Source organism: Bufo gargarizans, chromosome 3, assembly GCF_014858855.1.
Source record: "Bufo gargarizans isolate SCDJY-AF-19 chromosome 3, ASM1485885v1, whole genome shotgun sequence".
In the NCBI taxonomy this organism is placed as follows: domain Eukaryota; kingdom Metazoa; phylum Chordata; class Amphibia; order Anura; family Bufonidae; genus Bufo; species Bufo gargarizans.
Window position 1 is genome coordinate 468,801,807 of NC_058082.1, and position 12,781 is coordinate 468,814,587.

Here is a 12,781-nt window from a genome sequence, read left to right on the forward strand (position 1 = left end):
TTTGGTAAATTTCGTATTTTTTTTACAAATAAAAAAAGTAGTTTTTTTTACTTCATTTTACTAGTCATGAAGTACAATATGTGACGAAAAAACAATCTCAGAATGGCCTGGATAAGTCAAAGCGTTTTAAAGTTATTAGCACTTACCCTAAGTTCACACCTGAGTGTTTTACAGCGCGTTCAAACGCGCTGTAAAACGCTCAACACATGAAAACCAATGCTTCCCTATGGGAATGGTTCTCACCTGGGCGTTTTACAGCGCGTACGATCGCGCTGTAAAACGCCCGACGCATAATCAAGTTCTTGAGCTTCTTTGGGGCGTTTTGATGCGCGTTTGTGGCCATAGGACACTGCAGTCAATCACACAAACGCGCGTTTACTATTACAAAAAACGTGCATAACGCGCGACAAAAACGCGCGTAAAACGTGCGTTTGAGAAACGCTCAGGTGTGAAAGCAGGGTTAAAGTGACACTTGTCAGATTTAAAAAAATGGCCTGGTCCTTAAGGTGAAATAAGGCTGAGTCCTTAACTTTCACTTTTTTGGCAGATTTTCCATTTTAATATTTTTTTTACGTTTATAAAGCAAGGGTTAACAGCCAGACAAAACTCAATATTTATGGCCCTGACTCTGTAGTTTACAGAAACACCCCATATGTGGTCGTAAACCGATGTACGGGCACACGGCAGGGCGCAGAAAGAAAGGAATGCCATACGGTTTTTGGAAGGCAGATTTTGCTGGACTGTTATTATTTTACACCATGTCCCATTTGAAGCCCCCCTGATGCACCCCTAGAATAGAAACCCCAAAAAAGTGACCCCATTTTAGAAACTACAGGATAGGGTGGAAGTTTTTTTGGTACTAGTTTAGGGTACATATGATTTTTGGTTGCTCTATATTACACTTTTTGTGAGGCAAGATAACAAGAAATAGCTGTTTTGGCACCGTTTTTATTTTTTGATATATACAACATTCATCTGACAGGTTAGATCATGTGGTATTTTTATAGACTAAGTTGTCACGGACGCGGCGATACCTAATATGTATACTTTTTATTTATTTATGTAAGGCCTCATGCACACGACCGTTGTGTGCATCCGTGTCCGTTGTTCCGTTTTCCGTGATTTTCTGCGGACCCATTGACTTTCAATGGGTCCGTTGAAAACTCGGAAAATGCACCGTTTGTCATCCGCGTCCGTGATCCATGTTTCCTGTCAGTCAAAAAAATAAGACCTGTCCTATTTTTTTGACGGACAACGGTTCGCGGACCCATTCAAGTCAATGGGTCCGTGAAAAAACACAGAGGCACACAAGATTGTCATCCGTGATCGTTTTTTTTCCCTATCATTTTCAAGGCAAACTTGACTTCGATTTTTTATTTTTTTTTCACTTTTCTGGTCTGGTGATCCTCCAAAAATCAAGGAAGACACACGGAAGAAAAAACGGACACGGATCACGGAACAACGTTTTGCGGACCGTGAAAAAATACTGTTGTGTGCATGAGGTTTAAGTTTTGCACAATAATATCATTTTTGAAACAAAAAAAAAAATCATGTTTTAGTGTCTCCATAGTCTGAAAGCTATAGTTTTTTTCAGTTTTTGGGCGATTATCTTAGGTAGGGTCTTATTTTTTGTGGGATGAGATGACTGTTTGATTGGCACTATTTTGGGGTGCATATGACTTTTTGATCGCTTGCTATTACACTTTTTGTGATGTAAGGTGACAAAAAATGGTTTATTTAGCACAGTTTTTATTTTTTACGGTGTTCATCTGAGGGGTTAGGTCATGTGATATTTTTATAGAGCTGGTCGATACGGATGCGGCAATACCTAATATGTATACTTTTTTTATTTATGTAGGTTTTACACAATAACAGCTTTTTTTAAAACAAAAAAATTGATGTTGTTTTAGTGTCTCCATATTCTGAGCCATAGTTTTTTTTATTTTTTGCGCTATTGTCTCAGGTAGGGGCTCATTTTTTGCGGGATGAGGTGACTGTTAGATTGGAACTATTTTGGTGGGTAAACGCCTTTTTGATCGCTTGCTGTTGTACTTTTTGTGATGTAAGGTGACAAAAAAATAGTTTCTTTAGCACAGTTTTTATTTCTCGTGCATGGCATTGGGGGACACAGCACCATGGGTATATTCCCAGCTGCCACTAGAAGGCTGACACTAGAAACAAAGTGTTGGCTCCGCCCAGGTGGGCTATACCCCTCTACCAGAGCCGAGAGAGATCAGTCTAGTTCTAGTGTCCGTAGGAGGCAGACATGACCTGCTATCTTTTTTTCGCAGTTCATCCTGCTAATTTATTTATTTAGTTATTTTTTTTCATTTCTCTTTTTTCTCTGCAGGGGTGGCTCTATCGTGTTCCACTTTAGTTGCCCCCCTGCGGGCGCGTACTCAGGTAACTGGCAGCCACCCAGTCCCCACTTAAAACTGCTTCCGCAGTGGAATTCCGGTGGACCCACGGCTCCCGTGTTGAGTCCGCAGAGGGGGTGGTCATTGCTGCGCCTGAAGACGTCGGAAGGTAAGTAGGGATCCGGATCCATTGCGGGGACCCTGTAGTCCCCTTCCCCCTCCCTCCTTCCTCTCCCTGGCCTCTTGTGCCTGAGGCACTTCTCCTATCTCCTGGGGGTCATTTTGGAGACAGGGCTCCCGCAAGGAGGCCCATGTTTTTTTCTGGGTCCGGCCCCTTTAAGATGGGCGCGCTCCTGACATGCGGCGAGTAGGGGAGACTTTACCTTAGTTCTACTGTAAGGGAGTGCTCTTCCACGGCCTCTGCCCGCTTTTCTGGGGATCATTTTCGGCGTTCTGCCAATCCCTCTCGGCGCTGTGTTCCCATGCGGAAGTTGCCATGCGGCCAGTCTAACTCCCTCTGTGCGCAGTGCCTCAACCCCAGGCCGCACCTGCGGTCCCCTCCGTGTCGGTTCTTCTGGAATGGGCTGCTACCCTGTCCCAAGCCATAGGGAACCTTGCCAGTCTCTCCCAATCCCTGGCGCAGTCTCTGGACCGTCTGCCTGCCCAGATTGCGGCCGTCTCTAGCAGGGACTCTCCCGCTGGGGACGTCCGTTCTCGCTCTGGCACGCGATCCTGCAAGCGACCTCAGCCGGGTCCCACTCTTCCTCAGCTTCCTCGGATCATTCCCCGGATAAGTCTGAGACGGGCGAGATTTCTTCTTCAGCCGCTTCCGCCGCTCCTGGGGACTCCTCTGCTTCTGATTCTGAATCAGAGCGGTGCTCGGCGATGTCTGCGGCCATACAGGATCTCAATAAAGCCGTCCGGGACACGCTCCATGTGCAGGACGATCCTTCTTCCTCCCAGGTGTCGGTGTCCTTCCGCCGTTCTAGACGTTCCACTGTGGTTTTCCCAAATCACGAGGATCTTGACGCACTTCTGGCTAAGGAGTGGCGTCACCCTGATCGGCGCCTTCACCTTACCAAGGCCTCAGATGTCCCTCATCCTTTTTCTGAGGAATCAGTCAACCTCTGGACGGTTCCTCCTCAGATAGACCCTCAGGTTGCTCGCCTGGCGAAAGCTACTACTCTTCCACTGGCCGACGCGGCTTTCGTGGCAGCGGGTGCCGCCATCCGTCCTGCGTTTGCCGCCTCCTGGGTGGCCAAGGTCTGCGCTATCTGGGCAAAACAGCTTGTCCGAGCCTTACCTCCAGACTCGGTTCAGGGGGAACTGGCGGTGCTTGCCTCTCAAATTTACCAGGCATCCAAGTTTAGTTAGTTAGTTTCAGCTAACTCTGTGGCTATTCGCCGCACCATCTCGCTTCATTCTTGGGCGGTGGATTCCGCCTCCAAGAAGGCTCTAATTTCCCTTCTCTTCCTCTTTTGGGAAGCGTTTGGAGGAGCTCATCTAGGGGTCATCGTTCCGGTTCCGGAATCAGAATGCTTTCAGGGGTTCTACTCGAATCTGTTTACGGTTCCCAAGAAGGACGGTTCGCTCCGTCCAATCCTGGACCTGAAGGCGCTCAATCACTTTGTCCGTCATTTTCGCATGGAATCCCTCCGGTCGGTGATCGCCTCCTTGGAGGCGGACGAGTTCCTGTCGTCCATCGACATTCAGGACGCTTATCTGCACGTCCCCATTGCCCTCTCCCATCAAAAGTTCCTTCGCTTCGCTGTGGGTTCTCTTCATTTTCAATTCGTCGCCCTACCCTTCGGCCTGGCCTCCGAGGGTCTTCACAAAGGTACTAGTGCCTCTCGTGGCCCTTCTCTGTGCCAGGGGGGTCGCCTTGGTGCCTTACCTGGACGACCTTCTGATTCGGGCCCAGTCATTGGAGGACAACCTGTCCAGCCTACGCATCACCCTCTCGGCTCTTGCCCAGTTCAGATGGCTCATCAACCATTCCAAGTCCTTCCCCCAGAGAAAATTGCCTCTCTTCAGGCGGGGGTGACTCGTCTCTGCGACCCGTCCTCTCTGACCATCAGGATGTGTATGCGCGTCCTGGGGAGGATGGTGGCCTCTTTCGAAGCCATTCCCTATTCCCAATTCCACTCCCGGGACCTTCAGTTGTTCATCCTATCCAGGTGGGACAAGTTCCCGGCAGGCCTCGATCGCCAGACCCGTCTCCCTCCCCAGCTTCGCCAGGATCTCTCCTGGTGGCTGAATCCTCGGACAGTGTCCCTGGGCCGGTCCTTCCTTCCACCCCCAGTTGGCGGGTGATCACCACGGATGCCAGCCTCTCGGGTTGGGGGGCGGTCTTCGAGTCCCTCACTGTCCATGGTCTGTTCAGGAGTCCTCCCTGCAGATCAATGTTCTTGAACTCAGGGCAATTTTCCTGGCACTGTCTCACTGGACCCCACGTCTCCGCGGTCTCCCGATCCGGGTTCAGACGGACAATTCCACCGCCGTGGCCTCTCTGAACCACCAAGGCGGCACCAGTAGTGTGATGGCCCTACAGGAAGCCTCCCGTATCCTGCAGTGGGTGGAGAAGCACGTCCCCGTCCTCTCCGCCATACACATTCCCGGGGTCGACAATTGGGCGGCAGACTTCCTGAGTCGTCAGCTCGTCGACCCGGGCGAATGGTCTCTCCACCCAGAAGTGTTCCTCCAACTTTGTCACTGTTGGGGAACTCCAGACGTGGATCTCTTTGCGTCGCGCCTCAACTACAGGCTCCCGTGCTATGTCGCGCGGTCCAGTGACCCTCAGGCTCTCGCGGTCGACGCCCTAGTTCTGCTTTGGTCTCAGTTCGACCTTCTGTACCTATTTCCCCCCATTCCTCTCCTGCCCCGAGTACTCAAGCGTCTCAAGGCAGCCCATGTTCCGGCGATCCTGGTGGCTCCGGATTGGCTGCGCAGAGCGTGGTACTTAGATCTGGTGTTTATGCTCGCCGACGTTCCGTGGCAACTCCCTCTGCGCCACGATCTCCTTTCTCAGGGCCCTCTGTTCCACCCGAATTTACCTCAGCTTCGTTGACGGCGTGGCTGTTGAGACCGCGGTCCTGAAGTCCCGTGGCCTCTCGGACTCGGTCATCCAGACGATGCTTCACGCTCGCAAACCCCAGTCGGCCCGCATCTACTACCGGACCTGGAGAGCGTATTTTGCCTGGTGCGAATCCGGGCGTTTTCGCCCTCTCCGTTTCTCCGTCCCTAACATTCTGGCCTTCCTTCATGCCGGTTTTGAGAAGGGTCTTCGCCTGGCTTCTCTCAGGGGGCAGATTTCGACCCTCTCGGTCCTCTTCCAGCGTCCTGTGGCCTCGCGGGCTCAGATTAGGACTTTTCTACAGGGTGTTGCTCGCCGAGCCCCTCCCTTTCGCTTTCCGGTGGAGCCAAGGGACCTGAATCTCGTCCTCGACGCCCTTCAGTCATCACCCTTCGAAACCTTGTCAGAGATCTCTGTCGTTTCTATCGTTTAAGGTGGCCTTCCTCGTGGCCGTCACCTCCATCCGCCGAGTCTCCGAACTGGCGGCGCTTTCTTGCCGTTCGCCTTTCCTGGTGTTGCTGTGTCCCCCAATGCCATGCACGAGAAAAATAGATTTTTTGTACTCACCGTAAAATCCGTTTCTCGTAGTAGGCATTGGGGGACACAGATCCTACCCTTCTTGAGTTTCTTCTTGTTTGAGGTCCCGGCGTTTGCCTAAGTGGTTGTCGGGTTTCCCCAGTTGAAGACTTGTTGGCTTTCAGTTTTTCTTTTTGGTTCAGGTGGTCCTACTGCTTTTGTACCGACTGATCTCTCTCGGCTCTGGCAGAGGGGTATAGCCCACCTGGGCGGAGCCAACACTTTTTTTTTATTTCTAGTGTCAGCCTCCTAGTGGCAGCTGGGCATATACCCATGGTGCTGTGTCCCCCAATGCCTACTACGAGAAAATTATTTTTTACCAATTTTTTTTAACTTTATTTGGGGAAAACTTTTTTTTCCACCTAATTTTTTGTCCCACTTTGGGACTTGAACTTTTGGGGGTCTAATCCTTTACAATGCATTCCAATACTTCTGTATTGGAATGCATTGGCTGTATGAGTAATATTGTGTATTACTCATGCAGCTTCCGGGGCCTGTGAGATCCAGGGGGCTGTATCTCACAGGCTCTTCACCAGAAGGCAGCGCAGATGCCTCAGGAAGGCATCGCGCTGCCTTCCATGCCATCGGGTCCCCCCCACAGCCCAATGGGGACCCGATGGCACCGCCCACCGCCGCAATAGATAAAAGCCGCAATTGAATTGACCTGCGGTTTGCGGCGATCGCCGAAATGATTTGAGCAGGCACCGGCTTCCGACCAAGGCCCGCTGCGCGGCGGTGATCGGAAATACACAGGGCGTACAGGTACACCCTGTGTCCTTAAGTACCAGGACATAAGGGCGTACCTGTACGCCCTGTGTCCTGAAGAGGTTAAGGGTGTGCACACTTATGCAACCATATTATTTTATTTCAGTTTGTTTTTCAATTGAGTTGTACAGTTTATAGGTGACATTAAAGGTGGAAAAAGTTCTGAAATTATTTATCTTTGTCTCATTTTTTTACATCACAGAAACCTGACCTTTTTATCACGGGTGTGTAGACTTTTTATATCCACTGTAAATGTGTGGGTTGTTTTATATTTTATAACATTGGATGACCAATTTAAAAGGACATTGTCTGAGCAAACTGAAAAAATAATTACCTGGTGGTTACAGGAAGGCGTGTTAAGAAATTAGAAAATGTTTTGCACCTTTTTGGAAGTCCCAATGAAGAATTTTTTGCCGGTGATTTGTGTCTGCAAAAAGCAATACTTTGTGCCTTTTTATAATGCGACATAGTTACATTGGTTGAAAAATGACACAGGTCCATTGATTTCATCCTTTTTCATGTTGTGATTTTTAGTTATTTCTCTTTTGTCCAGGGAAATAAATAATTTCCGTGGTACCCTGACTTTTAAAGGGGCTCTCTGGGATTTACATATTTGATGAGCTATCCTCATCAGGCATCTCAGTCCTAGTCAAGTGAATAGGCCTGGGCTGCAATACCAAGCACAACCACTCTCTAAGGGACGGCGTTGTGCTTGTTAAGAGGTGAGGAGGCCACATTGCTGCAGTCTTCTCAAACAGCTGGTTGGCGGGATTGCCAGGAGTCCTAAGGATAGGTCATCATTATGTAAATCCCACAGGACCCCTTTAAATAGAATTGTGCATTGGGACAGGCGTCTTATTTGTTAAATAATCCTAGGACACTGACCTTAAAAGGGGAATTCTTTCAAGTAATTTCCGAAAGGCTGCTTTCACACAGTCATCAGTGTTTGATCAGTGATTTTCTTCAGTGATTGGGAGCCAAAACCAGGTGCGGGTCAGAAACACAGAACAGGTGCAGATCTCTCCATTATACCTCATCTCTCTGTAGGGGCTCCTGCCTGTGCCAAAAGCGGACATGCAGGACTCCTAGCTTAGCGAAGCAGGCACAGGCAGGAGCCCGCTCAGCTAAACCTGGGGGGGCACGGGCAGGATCTGCAATACGTGCTCCTGCTCGTACTCCGTTAAGCTGCAGTACCTGGCATGGCCACTAGGCAGGGTATGGAGCTGTCTGCCTCCAGCTCTGTACACTGTATAACATCCAGCGCATCGCGGCATCTGAGATAAAGAATTAGGGCTTTCAGGAGTTAATCGTGAAAAATAAATAAAGACCTCATCCATTTGATCGTGAAGAGGCCTTTTTGGCCATCTTGATTGAAGATCCTGTATGTCGCTGTGCCGGAGATTTCACGCACTTCAATCAAGATGGCTGCTGCGGCCTCTTTGCGCTCAAATGGATGAGATGAGTATGATTTTTTATTTTTTTATTTAAACCCCTGAAAGTTCTAATTGTTTATCTTCGTGGAAAATAAAATTTTCCCTGAAATTCTGATCGAAGTCCATTTGGATACTTTGATTCGCTCAATACTATTGATGTTCTTCACGGCGGATAAGTTCTCAATATCTGTAGTCCAGAGAACACCTTTAACTAAATGTTGCTCAGTGGTGGAAACTCATTTTAACTTAACTCAATCCAGTGCTCTGTGCTGATTATCTCACAAATAGTATATATTTATAGGGCACAGCACTCCAAAACCTCTGCATATAATAATTTTTTTCATATTTCTGGCTGCCTTCAGCCACCACTAGATGGCGCTCAATGCATACATACAATGGACACAGTATTGTACAGTGAGCTCCTCCTAGTGGTGACTGCTGGCTACTAGAATTGTATCATTTACCTTGGTCTATGGCGGGGATTTGGCTCCCTCCTCGGTGTTCCATTTACCTGGTGACTGTAATGTGGATGGTTTTCTCTCCTCACAGCCAGTGTTAGATGAAGAGGACGAAGAAATGCCAAGGAGTAAACCGCTACGGCTGGTGACCGCTCACACGCAGCATGTCAAGGCCAGAGGCGGGATGGAGGAACCAGTGCACGGGGACTCCCAGTTTACACAGTATGGTAACAAGGAGGTGGAATTCAGCAGTGGCAATGGAGAGGACGGCTCCGCCGTAGAGACCCTGCAACAGGTCAGCCACTGTCCCCCTGTGTGCTGGGGTAGAGATACAAGTGATGTACATGGTGACGCTGCCGGCACTGATTGGACAGAGGCAGCATGTGTAGAGACCCCCCCCCTCATTAATAGGGAATGGTAACATCAAGTTGTGCATATAATCATGAGTTTCCAGGAGGAATAAGGCCTCGTTCACATTTCCGTTTTTCACTGACGTGTGCACCCGTACCCATGGATTTAAATGTGTCTGTTCACATTTCAGTATTTTTTTTTACTGACCGTGGGTTAGTAAAAAAAAAACATGGGCACATGAACTACTTTGATCCATAATGCGGGCCAAGCACGCCCATTTGAAGTCTATGGGTCCGTGAAAATCACTGTCATCCGTGTTGCGTCCGTTTTTCACTGAAGACTGATAGGAGATTCTTTGGAAATTAATTTTCAGCTGAGCAACTTCAGTGAATTACGGATGACACATGAAGGGTAAAAACAAACATACGGATCCTTCACAGATGAAACCCATACTTTAAAAAAATTATAATAATTATGGACGTGACATTGACATGGAAATGTGAACGAGGCCTAATAGTATCAGCACAAAGCAGAGCTCCATAACGGTAAAGGTATTTTACTGAAGGGTCATTTTAATGGATTCCACTACTTCTTAATTATATCCTTTCTTCTACTCTATTCGCATCTAGAGCTGCATTTACAAATCCCACCTGAATTTTACAAAATGCAGTGCAACAGGGTGCATCCCAGAAGCCCCACAAAATTTCTTGGGGTGGGTCTGTGGAGATGTCTGTGACCACAAGCAGAATTGGGAATACAGCTCTGGATGTCACTGGAGTATAACCACCTGTAGTTCAGAATTAGAGATGTGCGAATAGATTCATTCATTAGAGGTAACCAACGATGAGGGGCCCCCTTCACCCCTTTGATTGCCAGGGCCGGACATCTTGCCTGCAGCATTGCTCGGAGATCTTGGGTGCAGTGATGACTATTGTTGCACTAGCATGTACAGGGGGCGGGGCTCTGACAACATTGGCAACAGGAGGTACACTGGCATAATTAAAGGGGGTGTTGAGGTCACAATTGTAATGGGCGTGCTAGCGCTCTAGAACATAGACAGCGCAGTTCTGCCCCTTTTGCATTTATTTTTAAAAACATATCTGTCTTTTTAGGTTGTGGTGATGATCAGCGATGGAAATGTCCCCGTCCCATCGTGCACCGTGGGATTAACCAACATAACGGTCACTCCTATCACCACCACGGCAGGCACTCAGTTTGCCAGCTTGCAGCCAGTGGCGGTGGGCCACTTGACGGCTCCTGACCGCCAGCTCCAGCTCGACAGCTCCATATTGACTGTGACCTTCGACGCCGTGAGCGACAGCGCCGTGCTTCACAACCGGCCAGCCGAGCTGGCAATAACGGCAGCGCCGGAAGCTGCCGGGCCTCATCCCGTCGCCCACTTCATCAACCTCACCACCTTTGTGAACTCCATTGCTCCGCTGGGAGGGCAGATCGCAACCGAGGGACCTCTGACGTGGAGGGCGGTACCTGTGGGGGAAACTCCGCCTCCAACGGAGGAAGAACCGGCCTCGGAGCAAACAGACCAGGAGCCGCACACTTCTCCCGCACAGACCGGACAAGCGGGTGAAGCGGACTCACAAGAACAGATGTACAGTTACTAAGCTATCAATTAGTCGCCGACTAAGCTATGAACTGGACTAATGGGGTAATTAATAATCAGACTTTTTTTTTATTTTTTTGGCCTGATGACATCATGAGATTGTGGAAATCAAGAGGTCGAGACGACCATGAAATAAATCTCATTGTTAAATTTAATGACGTTTAAGGGACATTTCCCCTTTAAAAAAAAAAATAAACATAAAAATCTCCAGTGACCACCAGTATGGAAGATGTAATGGTATACATATCGTTTGTCACCCAGCTTTCCCAGACTCCTGCTCGAATGGTATTACAGGATTGGTACAAAATCGGCAGATCTGGGTTCTAGAAAAGCTGGGTGACAGCCAATCATGGGGCAGTAATGGAAGCCATGTGGGTTGGCACTCACCTTTCCCAAACTCCTCCTAGATTTCCATGCACAATTAGACAGGATACTGGAAAACCTGGGTGACAACCAATGTGGCTGCCATGACAGATCCCACAGTGGTTGTCACACACTTTCCAAGAATGCTGATCTGCATGGAAAGACAGAAGTCTGGAAAAGCTGGGAGCTGTAATGGCGACCATATTGGTTGTCATCAAATCTTCTATGTACTGGTGATTATTTTTTCTCCCCCAGGTCTGATCATGGAGCAAATGATTATCATTCAGATGTTTTATTTTTATTTTTCACCTCGTGAAATTTAATTTATTGTCGCCGACGTGCGTCACATGGTTTATTCTAGCTGGAACTTCCTAATAAATTACACATCTCTCTGCAGAGCGTGGATACAAGTCAGTCTAATGGCCTCCTGCTGCCTTCAGCTAGGATAGTAATGTAATCCGGTCCACATATACAGTGCCTTGCAAAAGTATTCACCCCCTTGACTTTTTTTTTTTTTTTTTTTGGTGCCTCACAACCTGATATTAACATGGATTGTTTGAGGATTTGCCTCATGTAAATTACAGAACTTGCCCACAACTATGAAGATGATTTTAATTTTTTTTTTTTTATTGTGAAGCAAACAACAAATAGGACAAAATAACAGAAAAGGTCAATGTGCATAACTATTCACCCCCCTAAAGTCAATACGTCGTAGAGCCACCTTTTGTGGCAATCACAGCTCCAAGTCGCTTTGGATAACTCTCTATGAGCAGTTGCCACATCTTACCGCTGGGGTTTTTGACCATTCCTCCTTGCAGAACTGCTCCGGCTCCTTCAGGTTGGATGTTTGCGCTTGTGAACAGCAATCTTTAAGTCTGACCACAGATTTCCTATTGGATTGAGATCTGGGCTGTGACTCGGCCATTCCAACACATTTACATGTTTCCCCTTAAACCACTCAAGTGTTGCTGTAGCCGTGTGTTTGGGGTCATTGTCCTGCTGGAAGGTGAACCTCCGTCCGAGCCTCAGATCACGCACAGAGTGGGACTTGTTTTGCTCAAGAATATCCCTGTATTTAGCATCATCCATCTTTCCCTCAACTCTGACCAGTTTGCCAGTCCCATCCCCCCAGCATGATGCTGCCATCACCATGTTGCACTCTGGGGATGGTGCTCCTTGGGTGATGTGATGTGTTGGGTTTCCGCCAGACATAGCTTTTTCTTCGATGGCCGAAAAGTTTAATTTTAGTCTCCTCAGACCAGAGCACCTTCCTCCATACATTTTGGGAGTCTCCCACATGCCTTTTCACAAACTCACAACGCGCCTTTTTATTTTTAGCTGAAAGTAATGGCTTTCTTCTGGCCACTCTGCCATAAAGCCCAACTCTGTGGAGCATACGGCTTATTGTCATCTTATGTACAGATACTCCAGTCTCTGCTGTGGAACTCTGCATCTCCTCTGGGGTTACCTTAGGTCTCTGTACTGCCTCTCTGATTAATGCCCTCCTTGCCCGGTCTGTGAGTTTGGTGGGTGGCCATCTCTTGGCAGGTTTGCTGTTGTGCCATCCTCTTTCCATTTGGTTATGATAGATTGGATGGTGCTCCTGGGGATCATCAAAGATTTGGATATTTCTTTTTTATAGCCTAAGGCCCCATGTACACGGCCGTGTTTCACAGCCGTGTGCGGGCCGTGGAACCGCGGCCTGGATCCCTCCTGAGAGCAGGAGCGCACGGCGTCACTGGTTGCTATGACGCCGTGCGCTCCCTGCTGCCGGCACAGTACAG

General features: G+C 48.4%; 1 protein-coding gene across 4 annotated transcripts in view; it reads left to right on the forward strand.

Annotated features, from left to right (window-relative positions):
• PRDM15 (PR/SET domain 15) overlaps positions 1 to 11,468 on the forward strand; it is a 59,683-nt gene extending 48,215 nt beyond the window's left edge. For 2 of the 4 annotated variants that reach the window (XM_044283701.1, XM_044283702.1), the window contains exons 24-25: positions 8,754 to 8,957; positions 10,126 to 11,467. In XM_044283701.1, the coding sequence (XP_044139636.1) occupies positions 8,754 to 8,957; positions 10,126 to 10,635 (714 nt within the window). In that variant the 3' untranslated portion in view covers positions 10,636 to 11,467. Of the gene's footprint in view, positions 1 to 8,753; positions 8,958 to 10,125 lie in introns of all 4 variants that reach the window. The other 2 variants (XM_044283703.1, XM_044283704.1) reach the window with 2 other exon arrangements.
• The last annotated feature ends 1,313 nt before the right edge of the window (positions 11,469 to 12,781 follow it).